This window comes from Phoenix dactylifera, unplaced genomic scaffold (genome assembly GCF_009389715.1).
Source record: "Phoenix dactylifera cultivar Barhee BC4 unplaced genomic scaffold, palm_55x_up_171113_PBpolish2nd_filt_p 001344F, whole genome shotgun sequence".
NCBI lineage: Eukaryota > Viridiplantae > Streptophyta > Magnoliopsida > Arecales > Arecaceae > Phoenix > Phoenix dactylifera.
Genome location: NW_024068672.1, coordinates 25,083 through 45,912, shown reverse-complemented (window position 1 = coordinate 45,912; position 20,830 = coordinate 25,083). Strand labels below are relative to the sequence as shown.

The window sequence follows — 20,830 nt, the reverse complement described above, 5'->3', positions numbered from 1 at the left end:
GAGAACGAGCCAAGCTCGTTGGCTAACCTGAAAATAGATAAAATATTGAATTTATTTGAAGCCAAAGTGGCGTCCTGTACCTTTTGGAGATATTTTGATAGCTCTCGAGCTTCGAAGTCCCTCAGGACTTGGTTCGGCACCGGCCTTCTTTGGCTTGATTTTTTAGGTGTTTTGCGCTCGGGTTTCTGAGCTCGGTCTGCATGAGCTCGACGGGGGCTTCAGTGATGGCGACGCTCTGAAAGGGGAGCAATGTCGCGGACGCCGTCCCAAGGACTTACGCCCGTAAGGAGGGAGTACATGCTGGTTTCTTGCTTGCTGCCGGAAGACAGAAGACTTGGAAGGATAATGGGATTTAATGGGGCTGTACCCTTTGTCACAGAGGCTTACAATCCCATTTTAAAGCTCCATAACTTTCCTTCTCCAGACCTCAGCTTTTATTTCTCTTTCCCCCCAACTCGTTGACGTGAGACTTGGACTACTACTTCTCACTGGTTGCCCCCACATACGTCGTTGCAGCGGGAGCCATGCCTGATTCGAGATGGCTCGGGAGTCAAGAGAAAGTTTCTTCCTCTGCTTCACATGATTCCGTGGAGGCGGCACAGGAGGGGCCTCCACTTGTTGCAGGCTTTGGGCTGCAAATAGCTAGCGCTTGGACTTGCTGCACAAGCGCATCGAAGTGCTCGAGTTGGACTTGTGGAACTTGATCTACCGAAGATCTTGATGGTGAATTTTGGACTGAGCGTTTGGGACTTGGAGCATGATACTCAAAGGGGAAACCCGCTTGTAGGGGGCTCCGGTTGAACTGGAGCCGGAGGAGGCGGTGCCGTTGGGATGCCCCTGGGTTGCAGGCTTTGGACAGCGGTAGCCAGGGCCTGCACCTGTTGTACCAGGGCATCGAACTGCTCCGGCCGAACTTGATGAACTGACTCGGTCGGAGGTGATGAGTTTCGGACGGAACGCTCCGGGCTAGGTGGAGGACGTTGAGAGGCATTGGAAGCCCCTTTGCTTCTTAGCTTCATGGCAGCGAACTCGGGCCCTTCCTCTAGCGCCAACTGTTGCTGGAAATTGGACCCGGAGGCCGCCGTGAAGCCGGGGAAGGAGGAGCTCCGCTGCTGCAGGGGGCGGACGGCGGTGCGCCGGCTGGCTGCGTCCTCCGCTGCGGGGGAGTGTGCAAGTCCTGCAAGGAAAACCGGTGGCCGGGCTCCCCGGCGCCGGCCCTCCGATGCCTAAGTCAGAGGGGGCAAGTATGTGGAGAGAGCAGGGAAGAGAGTATATGGAGAAGACAGCAAGAACATTTGGATAAGATAAAGAAGACGAAGAGGATGATGTCATCAATTGTGTCTGTGCTTCCTCCCACCCCCTCCCGGAGGGTTCAGTCCGGGGAGTTTTTGTTAGGGGTTTCTCAGAGTCCGTTCGGAGAGAGTGTCCGTCCGGAGAGTCCTCTCCTTCCTCTTCCCCCCCAGGCTTCCTTTTATAAAAGGATTTGGTTACCTGGGAGGTGACAGGAGGTTTGTCCTGTTCTGTGATAATTGGGCACGATTTAGCCCATTAATGGTGTAGTGGAGAACGGGACCGGATCAGACCGGAACCAGGGAGTTGTCACGGTCGATCGGACCTGTTGGAGTTGTTGAACCGCCGGCCGTGGTGGGCCTGGGGTCCGTGGATGGTAAGTGCATTTATTACTGAATGAACCGGCGGTCAGGTAGAGCCATACGCTCTGATGGTTCAGTGATCCGGAGATCGTCTTGGGCCGTGTTCATTAAATGACTGAGTGCATCGGAGACTTGAGGGAGTCTCATGCATTAATGGCAGGTCGTGGCGAATACCTGCGGAGATCTTATGCCTTGATGGCTTGGAGATAGCAGCAGGTTGTAGTGGAGTTGTCAGGTCCCTTAGAGGGTTAGGTGGAAATTGGATATTTGGCTAAGGCATGGGCTTGGCCTGCTGTGCTCGGCCTTCTGGTCTCGGCCTTCTGGTCTCGGCTCTCTGGTCTCGGCCTTCTGGTCTCGGCTCTCTGGTCTCGGCTCTCTGGTCTATGAGCTCGAGAGCGGAAGAGCTCGATCACTTAGGATGAGCTCGAGAGCGGAAGAGCCCGATCACTTAGGATGAGCTCGAGAGCGGAAGAGCCCGATCACTTAGGATGAGCTCGAGAGCGGAAGAGCTCCATCACTTAGGATGAGCTCGAGCTTGCTGATGGATTTGGGTGCTATAATTACATTTGTGGGGTGGTCCATTTTTCCACCAACAATAGTATATCGAGATGTTACCCGATTTAACGTGAGTTACGTGATGTGCATTAATTACAAAATAACGGACAACTGCACGTTTATAATGTGGAAACCATCCTACATGAGCAGGATACAGCGGTAATTATATTGATTTCAGTGTTGCCACAACTCAAGATCTTTGTTTTTCGATTTTTACTAGAGTTGTTCACTTCAATTAATGCCGAGGTGAAAAAAGATCAATCTCACCTGAGGTTGTATGTAATATGCAACGTTTCGTTCGTCTCTTATAATATTTAATTATATATTTTTTAAATTATAAAAAATATATGTAATAAAATAAGTTGATTTAGATTTAAAATAGATGTCGGCCGAGTCACTTTATTTTGAGATTCGGTTTCTCTTTTCAATCTTTTGGTATTTTTCTTCTCGGGCACATGAGCTCACACTTCCCAGTGCCTTCGGCAGGACCTGCACCAAACCCATTTTCCCTTGTGCCTTAACATCATTATTTATTAAAGGACAGCTGACAGCCTCGCCTTGGATCCCTCTCTGTCCCTTTTTGTCCCCCCAAGTTGCGGTTCTCAATATTTAAGATGCGGAATCGTAGAGAGACATGTCTTGCGCGTATATCATTTTTTGTCGCTTTAAGAAAAAATTCACAGTGTTGTCAAGCGAGGTGGTGATTCTTCGCCACCACCTCAAGCTTTCTATCTCATGCCAAAAAAATCCTTCATCTAAAATACTTTAAAAAAAGAAAAAAAAAGAATAAATATAAAAAAAGAAAGAGAGACAAGAGCTACAAGTGCTTGCTTACTTTTTTTTTTCTCGATCAGCAGCTATAAAAATAAATATGAGAAAGAAAGGAAAAGCACTATGCTCGAATTATAATTCATTCAACACCCTGGCGGAAATCAGCCATATCTCAATTCAGCCACCCTGCTCTTGCATTTTCTTTCAAAAGTCCCTTGGCAGCATTTAACGAATTTACCCCTCCCCCTCACGTCTCAATCACTAGCTGTAATTAATATCATAGTACAGGAGGTATGTTGTTGTTCAGTTGCTAGTCTTACTTTAGTCGTTCAGGCAACTTTTTATGCGCACATGACTTCATCTGAAAGCATTTTTCCTTTCCTCACTCTGATGGCCGCATCCACATCCACAGGGTGTAAAAAAAAAATAAAAAAATATTTTTTTTGTTTTTTGTTTTTTCTTGATGCTTAACTTTTTTTTAAAAAAAAAATTACACAAACACTACATATGGAAGCTATGGTGCGGGAAGATGAGCCATATTTGGTGCATAAACTCTTTTATTTATAGTTATCAAATGTTTCTAAAAGACTAGCTTGGTGCATGCTTGAAAACGATGCTCTGGTTATCTTGTGAGCCCTGAAAATTTTGAATGGAGATCAGATTAAGTAATTTTCTTTATATTAAAATTTATATTTTAATTATAATTTTATCAACATTAATAACTTCGAATTATAATAGCAAAAATGGAATTAATGCGGTATACAAATTGCCTGTGATTGATATGGCATGGAAAGATTACTGAAAATTATGGCAAGTAAAACTCGGAGGACAATACAAGACTGGAATACGATATTCCACGGTAATTTAAAAATCAATAAAAATTAAATACATTATCCGTATTACCGTATAATGACAATCACCTTGACAAAGCCTTTATAGTGTATTCCTTCAATAATAACAACTATAGGGAGAAGAAGTTAATTAAGAGAAGTAAATCTGAACGGAAAGACCAACCAATTCAAATATATTAAATACACGATCTCCGACGATAAAAGATCAGGAAAGCCCCCCACCAAACCCGTCTTCCTACTTCCCCCTTGGTTACCCCCCTGAGATGGGCGCACCTCTGCCCCTCCTCCGCCTCTCCTCCGCCGCCGCCGCCGCCGCCGCCGCCGCCCTCCTCCTCCTTCTTCTCCTCCATCTCCCCCCCACCGCCGCTGCCGCCGCCGCCCTCAACTTCTCCTTCCCCTCCTTTGATATATCCGAGGCCCACACCAACCTCACCATGGTTGACGACGCCAACATCAACCAGGGCGCCCTCCAGCTCACCCCCGACACCCTCAACAGCGTCGAATACCTCGTCAACAAGTCCGGCCGCGTCCTTCTCAGCCACTCTTTTACCCTGTGGCGAGACCTCCCCGCTCCCTCCACCAATTCCACCACCATCGCCGACGCCGACGCAGCCGGCAGCGGCGGCAAGCACGTCGCCTCCTTCAACACGACGTTCTCCATCAACGTCTACCGCGTCGACAACGCCACACCCGGCGAGGGCTTGGCCTTCATCATCGCCCCGGAGCTCGACATGCCCGCCCGCAGCGATGCCGGCTTCCTCGGCCTCACCAACGCCACCCTCAACGGCGACCCCAACAACCACCTCGTCGCCGTCGAGTTCGACACCTTCAAGCAGCCCTACGACCCCGACAACAACCACGTCGGCCTCGACATCAACAACGTCTCCTCCATCGCCTACGCCTCGCTGACCCCGTTCGGCATCCAAATCGCTCCATCCGTCGCCACCAACTACACCATCTGGATCGACTACGATGGCGGCGACCGCCACATCTGGGTCTACATGGCGGTCCAGGGCAAGCCGAAGCCGAGCTTCTCCGTGCTTAATTCGTCGCTCGACCTCGGCGCCCACCTTCTTAGAGAGTCGTACTTTGGCTTCTCGGCCTCTACCGGGAGCGAGTACCAGCTCAACTGCATTCTCTCTTGGAGTCTAACCGTCGAGGATCTCTCTGAAGGCAATGATGGTAGCAGCGGCTGGCCTGCCTGGAAGTTCGCCGTGGCGATCGGTGTTCCGGCGGCGGCCGCCTTGGTACTAGGCCTCCTGGTGTTCTTTTATATGAGGAGGCGCCCGGTGGGGGACGACCCCAGCTTGTTGATTGACAAGTTGAAGAGTCTGCCGGGGCAACCAAAGGAGTTCATGTTTGATGAGCTAAAGAAAGCTACGAATAACTTTGATGAGAAATTGAAGCTTGGACAAGGGGGATTTGGGATGGTGTACAAGGGAGTGCTGCCGGGGGACAACCCGGGAGAGAAGATTGAGGTGGCCGTGAAGAAGTTTTCGAGGGAGAACAGCAAGGGTGGTCAAGACGACTTCATTCACGAGCTCAGTATCATCAATCGCCTCCGCCACAAGCATCTCGTCCGTTTAGTTGGTAATTTTCTCAAACTCCCAAGATTCATTTTCCTTCTCTCTTTTAGTTTCTTAATTTTGCCTCGCAATTTGTTGTTCCATGATCCATATCCCACTTTTGATCTTAAAGTTTCTCAAGTTTTCTTTACCCTTCTCTTTGCATGTAAATTTTCAGGAATATAGATTTGTGTCCTAAATCTTTTAGATCTGTCCCAAGGGGACGGGCTAACAGATGGAGTTGGTAGGGGATGAACCGGTCAGCATCTCGTGTGATATAAAAAATTATTTTTGAAATCTATTACGGGAATTTGAAATTGCTTGTCACGTTGGTTATTGTTATATTAAGGACTTGAACATCTCGGCAACTCAACCTTTCAATATCAATTGCGTGGCATTTTGACTCTATGTTAATTTAAGACCCAGATAACCTTAATACTGTCACGCCCCAAGCGTCGGCGGTGCTTCCGGAGAAGATGATACAGGCCCTTTGTCGCAAGAAATAAATTGCAACAAGCACAACATATTAGTACATTACTTTGCTTGTTTTGTACACTAAAATATGTATAACGAGACCATATATGCACGGCATCCATTAAAGTTTGATAAAACTCAAGGAGTTCTAGGAAAATTTAAAAGAAATAAAGTCTTTTTTTTTTTTTTGCTTTGACTGTCGTATTATGAGTAGGACCTGATTATTTTTTTAAATACATTTATATATGTTTTATGGTGATTGAAAATCTAATTCCTCTCAATTCGGGGATCATAAAACAAAATTTTTGTTCGGCAAACAAGTAGTCTCGATCACCAAATGGTAGCCAAATAACAAATTGAAAATTAAGCTGCTATATTGTCTTCTTATACATACACAACTATGGAAAAGTAAAATTTGAAAGAAAAAATAAATTAGAGACTTGGAGGAGATCTAACAACAAGAATGGTGGTGATTAACTATAGGGTGGTGTCATAAGATTGGTGTTCTGCTCTTGGTGTATGATTACATGCCGAACGGCAGCCTAGACCAGCACCTGTTCGGCGGCGACGACAGGCCTCTGCTCAGCTGGGAGCGGCGCTACAACATCATCGCCGGCGTGGCCTCGGCCCTCCACTACCTCCACAACGAGTACGACCAAAAGGTGGTGCACCGCGACCTGAAGGCCTCCAACGTCATGCTGGACGCCGCCTTCCACGCCCGCCTCGGCGACTTCGGCCTCGCCCGCGCCATCGACATCGACAAGACCTCCTACACCGAGCGCGAGCTCGGCGGGGTCCCAGGCACCATGGGCTACATCGCCCCGGAGTGCTTCCACACCGGCCGCGCCACCCGGGAGTCCGACGTCTTCGCCTTCGGCGCCGTCGTCCTCGAGACCGTCTGCGGGCGCCGCCCCCGCTGCGACGTCGCCGGATTCCAGTTCCTCGCCGACTGGGTCTGGAAGCTATACCGGGAGCGCCGCCTCCTCGACGCCGTGGACCCCCGCCTCGCCTACGCCGACGATTACGTGGCCGCCGACGTCGAGCGGCTCCTCCTGCTCGGGTTGGCGTGCAGCCTCCCCACCCCGGCGGATCGGCCGAAGACGGCGACGATAGTCCAGATCATATCCCGGTCGGTGGATCCGCCGGCGGTTCCCCCGTTCAAGCCGCCGTTCGTGTGGCCGGCGGCGGGGCCCATCGACGACGAGGGGGCGGAGGACGGGGAGTCGAGTAGGTTGACCAGCACCGTGGTGACGTCGTCCTACTGTCCGTCATCCTCGGGGTGGACCCCACGGTATATCAGCACGGAGGGACACGTGGAAGCCAGCGATGCCCTGGTGTGACGTTCCATGGTTCTAAAAATGCATAAATAGAGGAAGGTAGAGAAGACCGACCGATCCACCTTTAATTTTATCTTATTTTATTATGGGGAGAAAAGGATGGGCCGTGATTCCCCGAGGGCTCGGCATAGGCTGGCTCGGTGTAGTTAGAAAAAATGTTTTGGGTCCATGTGTGCGAGCTGCCAACTTTCTTTTCTAATTTTTCTATTTTCCTCTTTTGTGTCCCTTTTTCTTTGTTTGTTTCTGTTTGTTGGCTTCAAATTTGGAATCTTTTCATCAATTTTGATGAGAGGATCCTAAGTTTTCTAGTTAAATGCTTAATTATAAGTATGGTCCTTGTAACATTATATTAATGTCTTCCATGTACAAACCATTCATTGTATTCAAACATAGTGTGATCTGTATAATATTTTATTATGGCTCATCAAGCAATTATAAATCTATCATGTAATTTTTTTTTCATTGCTCTCTTTTAAACTGGCATTTGACATACTGTAAAATTGATAAGAAACAGAAAAGTTACATATTAACTTATCTGTAATGAGATTAGTACGATGTCTAAGGCATGTCTTTTAATTTTATTTGCTCTGTATTTTTTTTATTAATATATATATTATAAGTATAGATATATTTAATAAAATCAGAAAACAAGTCACGAAAAATACTACAATTTTTCTTCTCCAGCTCATAAAATATTTTAAAGTGGTAGGCTATATAAAAAGTCATCCAATATGTAATTTTATTAGTTTTTCTCAATGCATACGTGATCTAGAAGGTCACTTCATATGCGCTTCTCTAATTAACTATGGTCTTGGTGGGTCACATCAATATTTTTTCTTGTAATATTCAGAACGAGTTTTTATATGAATACAAAAATTTATAAAACAGAAAATACAATACCTACCCTTAAGTCTTCCTTCGGGACAAAGCAGGTACGGATGTGGACATGCCCTTCTTTAATGTTATCTTTCTTAGAATATATATGTACATGTCTTGTCAGGAGGGTGGTTTCTGGCTGAACTCAGGCCTCCATCAATGCCAAAAGCATTCTCTTTGTCTCATGAGGGATGGTAGATTTTGAATGATCGAAGTTGGAATTTTGAATGATGATTAGGAAGGATCGTAGAAATGGAGTGAAGGGGAAGAAGTAAGCAGATGCTGGTCCACCACACAGCAGGGATAAGCATTTAGGAGATTAAGATAACTCCGCTGAAAGGGATGTGGGTGCGAATCAAAGGCCTAGCTCGAGAAATGCGACAGCTACGTACCATATGTATATGATTTCTATGTTTATATAACCTTCCTACTTTTGCCGGCTGCCCAAGTTGACCACGTTGATCATGTGTTTAGAATATCTTCTAGTTTAGAGACCATATCATTAGGAGGATAATTAGCAAAAATGACCACCCATTAATTACACGCATGCAAGGCCCTTTCTAGTGACACTTTCAATACAAACAATGATTTTTTATACGTTTAATACAAATACAAATTTTTCTTTCACCTGCACAAATTACATAAGCAAAAAAAAGAAAAAAGGAAAAAAAAGAGAAGGTGTTTCATAATGGGTAAGAGTCACCCTGCTTGCTGGACGATGAATCTTCTGCAACTTGCACTTGTCACCGTAACTATTGGACATACGCTAATAACTTGACTCTCAACACGCGTATTGAAACTTCTAAGATCATACATGGCCAATGTGACATGGCATAGTATATTGAAACTTGGTCGTAGGCTACATTTTAGATATTATTAAAGACTTTACTATGCATTAAATCCCACGTAACTAGAAAGTAATCTAATGGCCAAAGTTAGGACTCATTTGGTTTGTGAAACTATTTTTTTTTACTAGAATATTTTTTCTGAGAAGATAATTTTTGGAAATATGATATCTGAAAAAATTATTTTAGTATGTTTAGTTGATCATGAAAAAGTGGCACATCTTAAAATGACTTATATTTGATTGAGCATCTATTTTCTGAAAAAGTTGTATGAAATACTTATTATACTCTCGCGGATAGAAAAGTGTTTCTTCTTGGTCCTCTTTATTTGTCAAATGACATCACTATGAGGTGTAGCGACTATGGTAGTTGATGTATGAATTTTGCCTTGACTGCTGAGAAGCTACTACTCTTGCAGCTGGTCTAGGAAAAGATTGAGGATTTTGTCCTTCTTCCTTTGATTCCCTTAATAAAGAGAAAGATTTTACTTAAACAAAAATCTTAATTCTCAATTAGTAGAAACGTAGTTTTTCTATACCTTTCATGATTTTTTTTTTCATGAAATATAGAAATCTTATTCCTATGAAAATGCTGCTTTTACGTCGCTCTTCTTTGAAAACTCTAATCAAATAAAAAATATTTTTTTATTTTTTTGTTGACCATATTTTTTTCTCCACAAACCCAACAAGTTCTTATCGTTCGGGCCCACTGGGATATGGTCGGTGCTTATAAGAATTTTGTTACTCGTAAAGTATCTCTTGCAGTCTTACTCTTCCTTTAGGGTTAGGTTGGCGTCTTTTTTTTATATCCCTACTTGTCTAAACGGAGTTTCTCTGAACATGGTAAAAGATAGGATTATGAATGGAAAAGATGGTCAATCCGTACACATGTTGGCTCGGTGCAGAACCAAGAACTTTCTCAGTTCAGGTCAGATGCCAGGTTCCATTTTATACGTTCTCCTCCCTCTCCTTGTTCGCCCTAGTTTTCCTTCCTTTGAGGTGATGGGTGTTTTGTCTGCAAGCGATAGGTTCATGTACCATCCGTCGAGATGAGAGGGAAAGACCCAGGTCTTACCCAGGAGTAAAGGTTCAAGTTATATGCAGCATACCAAAGAAGATGATGGTCCACCCAGTCATTAATATATATATATATGTCAGTCATATCTCCTGGCCAATGTCTATAGGACTAGTCATCTGTCACCTGCATGGTCCAAAAATCAGACAAATTGGAGAAGACTCTTGGAATGGATATTCGTCACAAACTTTAGCTCATATATAGATTCTAAAGCGTGCTTAACCGCTTGTTTATCCATCAGATAATGGAGAGTTTTAATATAACATTGGTAGAAAATTCTAAAAGTCATTGTCAAAAATCTTAATACATTGCATATCAAAAGATAAAAAACTCAACGAACAAGTTAACTTACCATTTAGAATGGTATCCGTACACTTTTAGCTTCTTTATTATGAATAATAATACAAATGAATAGATTTTTAAGGGGTAGATATGCAAAAATAACGAGAATTAAATCTGAAAAGCTCATAAATACAATCTGTAAACTCTGTAGTTGTTCCGAGTGGTCCATTTGACTGACGACCTTTCCTTTGTATAAACTCAGATCCGGATGTTTCAAAGTCATCTGAAATTCCTTTGCACCTCGGTGATAGAGGAACGTCTATTTGGCTGGACGGAATTGTTAGAAATTCTTAAGAAACTTTCCTTGAAATGAAAAAGAAAAAATATTCTTTCTGACGGACCTATGCAGCTTAGCAGCACATTTTTCCAAGTTTTCTCTATTCGTAGCGAAGAATACAAGACTATGTGATGTCTCAAGGCAAGTCCAATGTTTGATTATGGTCCCGTAGTCTTAGGGTTTGCATCTTGCTAACTTGGTAGGCAACCACCAATATAAATTTATTTTTATTTGCTTTAATTTTTATGCCATTCAATAAGATTCATTTTCCATATTAAACTGCAAAAGGTAGATAAGAACTCCGATAGTATCTCTATTTAGATCACCATCCAACCGACAATTCGAATGCTTACATAGGATTACTGGTTTTTATTTACATTAATAATCAATGTTCAATCAAAGTTATGTGGGTATTTGGCTAGTAGTGAATTTATTTCTTATTATCAAGTGCAATTTTCAACACCTTTTCTCCATCATATTCCCACAAACGCACCACAACCCAAATTAAATATGGAGACTTTCTTATCATGAAATTATCCCTTATTTTAACTTAGAAATATATTTCCAAGAACCCTTCCAGTAATATAAGATGAAACTATCCTAACAAAGATTTACCGTCTCGGTACCGAATTCTATACATATACTATTTTATTATACTCTGGTTGAAGACAGATTCGGCGTACCAAGTATTACAATATGGTACCGTTGGTATATATTAGTATCTGCCGATACAGCAAACTTGGTTCTAACTTCAAATTATAATGGAAGGAAACGAGGGTAGAGAGCTGCTGGGGTCAGGGTAGGGTACCCTAACTTGAGACATCCTAACAAGCCAAACTGGTAGTCATGGCAGCAAAAAGAAAATGGGCTGGCCTACTATGAAGGGCCCATCCGTCCATGGGTACAGTGTCTCTCAAAGGGCCCATATAGAGGCCTAACCACCAGCCCAAAGAAACCAAATCGAGAGAGCCTTCTGCGTCCGACGCGGCTCCCTCTCGCGTCGTTCCGAGACCTCTCTCTCTTTTCCGTGAACGGTAACATCGTTTCCAAACGCCGTTGGACACGCGGCGCTTAACACCAAACCCGGACTGTCCTCGTCCGTTTTCCCAACGGTCATGACCACTATAAATTTAAATCTAGACTTCCATGGCGGGCGTCTCTATTTTTCTGGCTCTTACTCTCCTGCCTCCATCAAATTACCAAGGAGTGGAGAGAGAAGAAGAGAGAAGCCTTGGCTTAAGAGTATTCGACGCTCGCCACCCACCGTCATGGAGTCAGAGGCTTCCATCACTAACAAGACGGAGTCTTTGAGTTCTGTCTTCGGTAGCAGCTTGGAGGCAGACTCATTCATGGAGGTGAACTCATTCATGCAGTCTGAACCCTCCAGTCCCCTGTCCAGCCCTTCCACCGAATCGGCCAAATCATTCAGCTCGGTAACGAGCCCTTGCGACTCCCTCCTTTGCTCTCCATATATCGAGCTCGACGAGAAACACTTCGTGAACAACAACGCGATGCGCATGCTCAACCTCTATGGACGCCATATAGAAGCAAATAACTTGAAGAGAAGCGGGAGGGATGCTTTCATCTCCCATGCTCGATGGCTCCAACAGAACTACCAAGAGCTAAAGGTCGCTCGCCTCCATCTTTGCTTCTCGAACCCTTCGGAGTACATAAACGATGTCATGGAGTGGATTAGAATGGCCACCACTAGGGATGTCGAAGAGCTCCATATCGATTTCTCTATCCCTGACCATGACGGGAGGTACCCCGAGTGCTTCAAAAGCTATGCTGAATTACCACCAGATGTCTATATGTTGCGTGATTCCCTTCATACGCTAAGGCTGTCAGGATGCAAATTTCAGCCTGCTTTGTTTGGCAAGTTTAGTGCACTGAGGAAGTTATCTATTGAAAGGGTTGAATTCGATCGAGAATCGCTTCAGGTCCTTGTAGCAAATTGTTGGCATCTAGAGGATCTTAAACTTAAGATGTTGGGCCATCTGACCAATATCAATATTAATGATTTTAGGCATCGAATCAAGAGAGTAACGATCGAAGAATGTATTCCATTGATGGAAGCCAACATTGTTATGCCAGGTCTCCAATATTTTAGGTACTCTGGAATCGCGGTGCCCATTGTCATCAAGGACTACTATACAATTGAGGAGGCAGAACTTGATTTTAGTCAGCAATTTGAACTCGGTCATCATGGCGGATTAATCTCGGAAATTCTCATATGCCTACAGAATGCAAGAGTACTCACAGTATGCAGTTACCTAACCCGGGTATGTCCTTTGATCAACGAGTTTTGTTTCGAGTCATTGTAATTCTAGTGTTTAGGTGATTTTTCTATATATGATAACTTTTAGCTGTATCCCCCTGGTATTTTTTGTTGTTTCTTTTTGTCATGCCATTACTTATCACTATGTTAAATGATACTGATCTACGTACCATCATTTGTCTTACTCATTGTTGTCTTGGTTTTTATTAGATTTACGGTTGTGTTTACAAGTAAAATTACTATTGTTGGCTGACAAAATATAATCTATAGTGATTTTGTTGATAAGATGATGATAACTTTCATCTGTTTTTTAAAAAACCTCCTCCTCCTCCTCCTTATTTTCTGTGTTTTAAATTTTGTTTTGATGCAACTTCCTATGTCATATATATTCTTGTTTTTGATAAAAATACCTTATAATATTGGATAGTCTTTCTGCCTTTGCCGATGTTTTCTACCTTTAAGACAATCACACGATGTTCTTAAATAATTTATTAACCTGATTTCTATCATATGTGAAGGTAATTGGTTCTGAAAATCTTTACTTGCCAACAATCATAATACAACTACGACATCTGATACTAATGAAGGCAACATTACACAAAGATGAGTCAGCAGGAATCATATTTCTACTAGCAAGTTACCCAAAGTTGGAAACTTTAACAATTAACATGGGCTATCAGACACAACTTGCACCTAGAATCCTCAGCGTGAGTGTTTTCAATTGTTCGGTTTTGAATTAAACGTATCATCATTTCCTCTCTTTATTTTTTTTTTCTTGGCCTATTGCAGGATGAAGAATATAATTTTAATACTCCATTTGATGCCGAAAGGTTTTGGGAAGCACAGACCTCACCCATCACATGCCTTGATATGTATCTGAAGAAGGTCAATATCCTGAACTTCAGAGGGCATAAAAATGAAGTACACTTCCTTAAATATCTGCTGAAGAAATCGGCAAGATTGGAAGAGTTATCTATTACCATTACAAGTGATATGCCGGATTGGGAGAACTTGCAGGGGAGCTGTATATCTGCTGCTAAACAACTGCAACACTGTGAGAAAGCTTCACCAATAGTTCAGATAGCGATACGTTGAGAGTGTCTTACGTGGAACTCTGAAATGTAAAAGGCTTCATAATAATTGTTCCGTCTGATCATCGTTGTATGCAATAGTGTATCTAACATACTATAGTTATTATAAACTTGCCTAGTTTGGGAATTGAGAAATGCTATTCTGAAACAAGAATGTTAAAAGGGTAGTATAATATGAAAGATCTAGTACCCATGGAGCAATCACTAGAAAGAAAGCCTGCAAAGCAATGCCCAACCAATTCAAAGCCTACAGGGATATCTCCAACCTGATTACCTTTCTGAAAAATATGGTGTACTTTCCACTATATTAGAGCAAGAAGCATGGCATGGATTTAAGGATGAAATCTAGTAGATACCTCGCCCTTCATCCGGGAGACAACTGGCTGTCAATCACATTCCAACCATATCTGTAGAGCTCAAAAGCCAAATACTGAAATACAATATACTACAACCCAACTACGTTTCCTGGATTTTGTTTTTTTGGAAACTCCAACTTGAGAGGGCAACCCTAAAGTTAATAACCTTCTCATTTGAAATCTCCTACAAAGGACATAAGCTACTCATGCTAGTAATTCTTGTTAGTGACTTAAAGTCTCTGTTCTTTTAGTTGCTAAACATCCATGGAATGACAGATGATAGTAAGAGCGCCAAAGCTCGCTTGCTTCAAGCTCTTTGTACCTTTTTTTTTTTTTAAATGGCAATTCATATAGCTCTAACGTGAGTATATCTTACCAAATCAAAAGAAAGTAAAGAATACAAAAGGGAAGGTATGTCTCCTACAGATGTTCAAATGATCTCCTCATGCCTTTCAAGTTACCTGGCTTGTGGCATTACTTGACCCGAATGGTACCAATCTTAGCTGGCTTTGTTCATTTGGATCCATGACGCAGAACTTCACCTACCCCTCAGTTGGTGGCCGTTACTACAGCCTTAATGCGTCCACCCAAAAGCCATAACTTACATATCGACAAGGGAATAAAAGGATTTTTTTTTCTCCTAAGGGTAAGGTAAGGGGGGCAAAAGCCATCCAAATTTTATTATTGAAGAAAAAGCTATTTACATAATTACTCAAAGGAGGGAAGGATTAGAGAATGTTCCCGGAAGCAGAGCTTTTAGTTACAGTCACAAAAGAACTGATTTCTCCAGTAATATCAGGGTCTTAAAATATCCGTTGAGATCCTCTCAAGACTATCAATCATTTTGACAACCTTGTTACCGGAAAAGTTTGTTTGGATCAAATTAAGCTCTAAAAAATGCAAAAAATCAAATAAAAATTCGGACACACAAAGAAAACATAAATTCACAATTCAAACTTAAAGTTGATCTTTACACGAGCTCGATCAAAACTGGACTTATATCATCTCTAAATTCATCCACCAATGATTAGGATACACGATCCATATTGTGTTAGATTGTAACTAGGAAAAAACTACATAAAATTAAAATTTGAAAATGATCTAAACTAGTCAGCAAACTTTATTTTTGATGGTACAATGTCTTATTTTTCTAACGAGAAATAAAGATTCTATAATTACTCATTTCAAAAAAGTTCTTATTTCATTAGCTTAATAAAAACTTTCAGGTGGGGTCGTCGGTTCCTTTTTTTTTAAGAAAAAAATATTATATTAAAAAAGTTTACATAAACTAAATAATATATGATTGATAAACCAAGGATGGTATTAAAAACCTGAAGACTCATTGGGAGTTTCTAGCGAAAAAAAAAATCGCTTCAAGCATTTAAATTTCCCCCCAAAAAAAAGTACACCGTGTCCCTTTTTTTTCTATCTATTTGAATATTTTTCAGCGTTGAAGCTAGGGGTGGCAATCGAGTCGGGTCAGGCATAAACAGATCGGGTCAAATACAGGTCGGGTCAGAAAACTATAAATCTGAACCCGACCTGTTTATTAAACGGGTCAGGAATTACAAACCTGAACCTGACCTGTTTATTAAACAGGTAACCCGACCCGACCCGTTTAACCTGTTTAATAAACAAGTAACCTGTTTACCCAACCCGACCCGACCTGTTTAACCTGTTTGCCCAACCTGACCCGTTTAACCTGTTTAGACCTGTTTAATCTGTCCAACCCAACCTGTTTAACCTGCCCAACCCGATCTGTTTAGACCTATTTAGACCCGTTTAACCTGTTTAGACCTATTTAGCTCGTTTAACCTGTTTAACCCGTTTAACCTGTTTAGACCTGTTTAACCTGCCCAACAGTTAAACGGGTTAAACGGTTTAAACGGGTCAGACATCTAAAACCCGTATCCGACCCAATTAATAAACAGGTTAAACGGGTCGACCTGTTTACCACCCGAATCTGTTTAGGCCAAACCCAAACCTGTTTATGGCGGGTCGAACACGGGTCGGATTGGCGGGTCGGGTCATATTTTGTCACCCCTAGTTGAAGCACCGGATATGCTCGATCTCACGGACATGATGCTTCATCTTTCGGACTCGATTCTTTCGCTTATTCCAATATTGCCACCCTCCGTGGGAAGTTCCGCTCCGCCGAACTTTCCGTTCCCATTTCACTTTCGTTTCGGACAGCTTTAACGGTCGTTTCAACGGACAGAATTTTGTCGTCAATTCATTAAATTTGGATGCAAAAAAGAAAAAAAAAATCAAGACCGTTGGCAAGGCCGATCATGAAGACGGAAGTTGATCGATCATGGTTTACCGTCTATGTCTTATTTAAATAATAAATAATTTTATTATAAGAAAAAAAAAATATGAAACTAAGAGGATGTATGAGCAAATATTGTATTATGGCTTCCACAGAAAGCACCAATCATCGAAATGTAGGAGGTTGAGTGGATGCCAGCTGTCAAGCTTTGGGGGTTTGTACTGGGGACATGACATCCGAGTCCAACTCCGGCTGCGAATTTTTCCGTCCTAATTTCAACAAAGACACAGTTGATTTGCAATGATACGGACTTTTGAGAGAAAAAAAATGCGAACTTTGGCCAAGCAGGGAGCTTTAACAGGCCATCAGGTTCAGAAGAACAGAGGAGGTCACGAAAGATATCGATGGTTTATATACTTCGCAACGAATCCAGAATTAGACAGAATTAGATCACATATATCTCTCTTTCTCTCTTCCTCTCTCTCACCAACAAATACCCAGAAACAGATTACTTTTCTCCTCTTACCTGAGACAACGGTTTGGAGGAAGAAGAAGAAATGAAGCCGGAACCGAGGAAAGACGGAGTGAGTGGAGGAGGAAATGGAGGAGCTTTCCCGCACCTCCCGCTCGCCTGTTTTGATATGAAGGTATTCATAGCGCCCCTCATAGGCCTCGCCCTTCTCATAGCCATGTGGCAGCTCCAACCCTACGAATCCCTCTTCTGCTCTCGCCTCTCCTCTTGCCCTCTCCCCAACTCCGCTTCCCCACTCTCAAAATCCGAGCTTTCCTCCTCGCTCTCCCCCTCCCCTGTTTCCCCTGTTTCCAATTCCACCCCTGCAACCCCAAAATCTCCCGTTTTCGTTCCTCCTCCCGACCCAAACAAGAGAGCTTTCCGGGCCTACGGCAGCGCCGCCGCGCTGTTCGTCCAGATGGGCGCCTATCGCGGCGGCCCCGCCACCTTCGCCGTCGTCGGCCTCGCCTCCAAGCCCACCCACGTCTTCGGCACCCCCTGGTTCAAATGCGAGTGGGTCTCCAACAACCCCTCCGTCACCACCGTCCGCGCCAAGGCCTACAAGATGCTCCCCGACTGGGGCTACGGCCGCGTCTACACCGTCGTCGTCGTCAACTGCACCTTCCCCTCCAACCCCAACGCCGACAACGCCGGCGGCAAGCTTCTCCTCCACGCCTACTACTCCGCCACCTCTCGCCGCTATGAAAAGTTCGTAGCTTTGGAGGAAGCTCCAGGCTCCTACAACCATTCCCATTACCAGCCACCGTTCCAGTATGAGTATCTCTACTGTGGCTCCCCCTTGTATGGCAATTTGAGTGCTAGCAGGATGAGAGAATGGATGGCCTACCATGCTTACTTCTTTGGTCCCAATTCCCATTTTGTCTTCCACGACGCCGGGGGTGCAGGGCCGGAGGTGAAGGCAGTGCTCGAACCATGGGTGAAAGCTGGGCGATTGACGGTGCAGGACATCCGGGCGCAAGCAGAGTACGATGGCTACTACTACAACCAATTCTTGGTGGTGAATGATTGCTTGCACCGGTATCGGCACGCTGCCAATTGGACCTTCTTCTTCGATGTCGACGAGTACTTGTACCTGCCGGAGGGGCGGACGCTGGCGTCGGTGCTCGACAAGCTCTCGCAGTATACTCAATTCACCATCGTGCAGAATCCCATGTCGAGTAAGCTGTGTGTGCTGGATCTTAATAAGGACTACTCCAAGTGAGCTCTCTACACTGCTGGAAAATTGAGATTTTTAACATTTGATTTTTTTCCCCCTTAGAAACAGGGGAATAGCATTTTTAGTTTGAGATTTGAAGTGTTTTGCATTTTAATGACATTGATAATGCAACAAAATCTAAAGAGTTTATTGAGGGGGTTTATGAATTTCGTGAATTCAAGGACTATCTAAGATTTTTGTTGTTCCCCTTTTTTCTCAAGAAAGAAAAACCTTTAAAAGTTTTGCACACAAAAGAAGAACAAGAAGAGGAAACTGTCTTATAGGTTACTCTTATTTTTCTTGTATCTGAATTTTGTTTTGTTTTGTGAAGCATTGAAGAAGGATTTTTGGAAATTTGAGGTACCCATCAGGGAGAGAACTTTTTATTTTCCGTTTTTCTTTGATGATCTGAATTATTTGTAAGCTCAAAAACTTCTCCAATGTTAAATCAACTATATTCATGTAATGTTAGGATGTACTCTTGGTAGTTTTTTCGTTTGTATTGATTTCCTTCTGCTGGTTTTATTTGTATAATTAGTTCCATGAATATTTAAAAAATGAACCTCTGTTACCAAAATTCATAGCGTAGGGGTTAGTTGATTTATTCTTATTCTATGTTCGGGTTACGAATAATTAGGGAGAAGTAGTGCTGCAAATCTATGGGCATTTGTCTTCTTCTTGTTCAATTTGTTTCCATTGTGAAGTTAACGTAGGTGATTTCATTAGGTATACTATTTAAGACTGCATTTGTATTTATGAATAAGAGCCTTGCTGTGATCTCCGTGGTATTGATGAATGCTCCTCCTAGCTATATCTTTTGCTCTCTGTATGTTATGGTAGTATTCATTCTTTAGAAATATTCATGTATCATGCATATGCACCATATTTATCTTTTTATCATTAGTTGATACAAAAGTAGCTGGATCAATGTTTGTTTTGTATCATGCTGCATCAGATAGAATATATTGTTGCTAAGAAAGGAGGAGGTGGTTCCTTGTCCCATTTGGATTTTGAAAGCTTTCTTATCTGTGGATATCCAGGGAATGGGGGTTCGAGAAGCTGGTCTTTCGCAATTCAATCACCAGAGTGAGGCGAGACCGTAAATATGCCATTCAAGCAAGGAATGCATTTGCGACTGGCGTTCACATGTCGGAGAATGTCATCGGGAAGACCACCCACAACACAAAGGACATGATCAGATACTACCACTACCACAGTTCCATCAATGTGTTGGGAGAGCCATGCCATGAATTCATGCCTATGCCAGCCAAAGGCAAAGTAACATGGTTTGAGAAGATCCCATACGTCTACGATGATAATATGAAGCGTATGGCTGAAGTTGTCAAGCAGTTTGAGAAGGAAGCAATTGGATCTATCTGAACATATATAGCGATCTCCGATGCCATTTGGCTATATGTTTCATCATTCTTTGGGGGTGCCCTAGGGTACTGAATCTTCTCCTGAGTCTGAGCTTCCTTTTTCCTGGTGTTCCGGTGGAGGATCTTGCAAAGAATACTGGGGGGAAAGGGCGTGAAGGATGGGGAAGGAAAAGGAATGCTGGAGGACCCCAGATTTATGTGTAAAGATGCAGTTTTTCTCATACTCCTTAGGTCTGTGGAGATTTCATTTCCCTCTCATGATATGTTCTCTTTAGAGGTTCCATTCTCTTTTCCTCTTTCCCGCTTTAATCTTATACATAATCTTTTCTAGGCTCAATTATATTCTCCCTACACCGTGTTAGATTAATGAAAGACTTTATGTTCAAAATTAAAAGGTGATTCTTTTGACCGATTCGGACTGGTGAATGATTTGGGGAGACCTTTCTCTAATAAAGTTTTCTCAAAAGAGACTCTATGATTTCTAATACATTTTTTCCTCTCCCAGGTTGGTGTCATGCGAACATAATGGGCTCCATAATGGTTAGGAATGGATTGTGGGTTACCTTTGGTGAGAGTGACCTGTGTCTGTTGCTATTAGAATGCCCATCCATGGCTTTTAATATATATATTCCTCAAGATGTGTGGTTGAAGGAGCTCTTTGTCAAGAGAATTAACTTGTTAGCCTTGTACTGGCTAGAGATATAGATGGAAGATGTTTAAAACTGGTGTGGGGCTCCATGAACTCCTCTCCAGCCATTGCCAGTGCTACATATTGCTCACTTTGTCCTAATTTGTATTAGCTTGTTAGGTGTAGGGCAACCATCTCTTAGTGAGGAAGTCTAGGCTCTCTCCACCATGTTCATGTTATAATTTATTGTTGCACTATTCCATGTAGCTTGTAGATGCTGCTGCTTAATATCATCAATTAATCCATGGCATGTACCTGTGCCTTCTATAGTCATAACACAAGCATCATATGTAATGTCTATATTATATCATATCTTTAACAAGCATAATGACATTCTTCTCAAAGGAAAATTAGAGTAATGCATGGTTAGTGCTGACATTTAGGTCTGTAAGTCTGTAAGTTGTGTTAGTGGTCCTGTTCTGC

The 20,830-nt window shown here is 42.9% G+C and overlaps 3 protein-coding genes across 3 annotated transcripts; all 3 read left to right on the top strand.

Moving 5' to 3' along the window:
* The first annotated feature begins 4,051 nt into the window (after positions 1-4,051).
* LOC103713892 (probable L-type lectin-domain containing receptor kinase S.5) lies at positions 4,052-7,644 on the top strand. The gene is made up of 2 exons (XM_008800943.4): positions 4,052-5,419; positions 6,352-7,644. Exons 1-2 carry the CDS (start codon positions 4,093-4,095, stop codon positions 7,206-7,208), a joined length of 2,184 nt encoding a protein of 727 aa, XP_008799165.2. The 5' UTR covers positions 4,052-4,092; the 3' UTR covers positions 7,209-7,644.
* Positions 7,645-11,887: 4,243 nt separating this feature from the next.
* LOC103713893 (putative F-box/LRR-repeat protein At5g54820) lies at positions 11,888-13,992 on the top strand. The gene is made up of 3 exons (XM_017844448.2): positions 11,888-12,901; positions 13,416-13,604; positions 13,687-13,992. The coding sequence occupies exons 1-3, from the start codon at positions 11,888-11,890 to the stop codon at positions 13,990-13,992; spliced, it is 1,509 nt and encodes a 502-aa protein (XP_017699937.2).
* Positions 13,993-16,936: 2,944 nt separating this feature from the next.
* LOC103713874 (galactan beta-1,4-galactosyltransferase GALS1-like) lies at positions 16,937-20,676 on the top strand. Its single transcript, XM_008800922.4, has 2 exons — positions 16,937-18,342; positions 19,381-20,676. The coding sequence occupies exons 1-2, from the start codon at positions 17,171-17,173 to the stop codon at positions 19,718-19,720; spliced, it is 1,512 nt and encodes a 503-aa protein (XP_008799144.2). The 5' UTR covers positions 16,937-17,170; the 3' UTR covers positions 19,721-20,676.
* Positions 20,677-20,830: the final 154 nt, after the last annotated feature.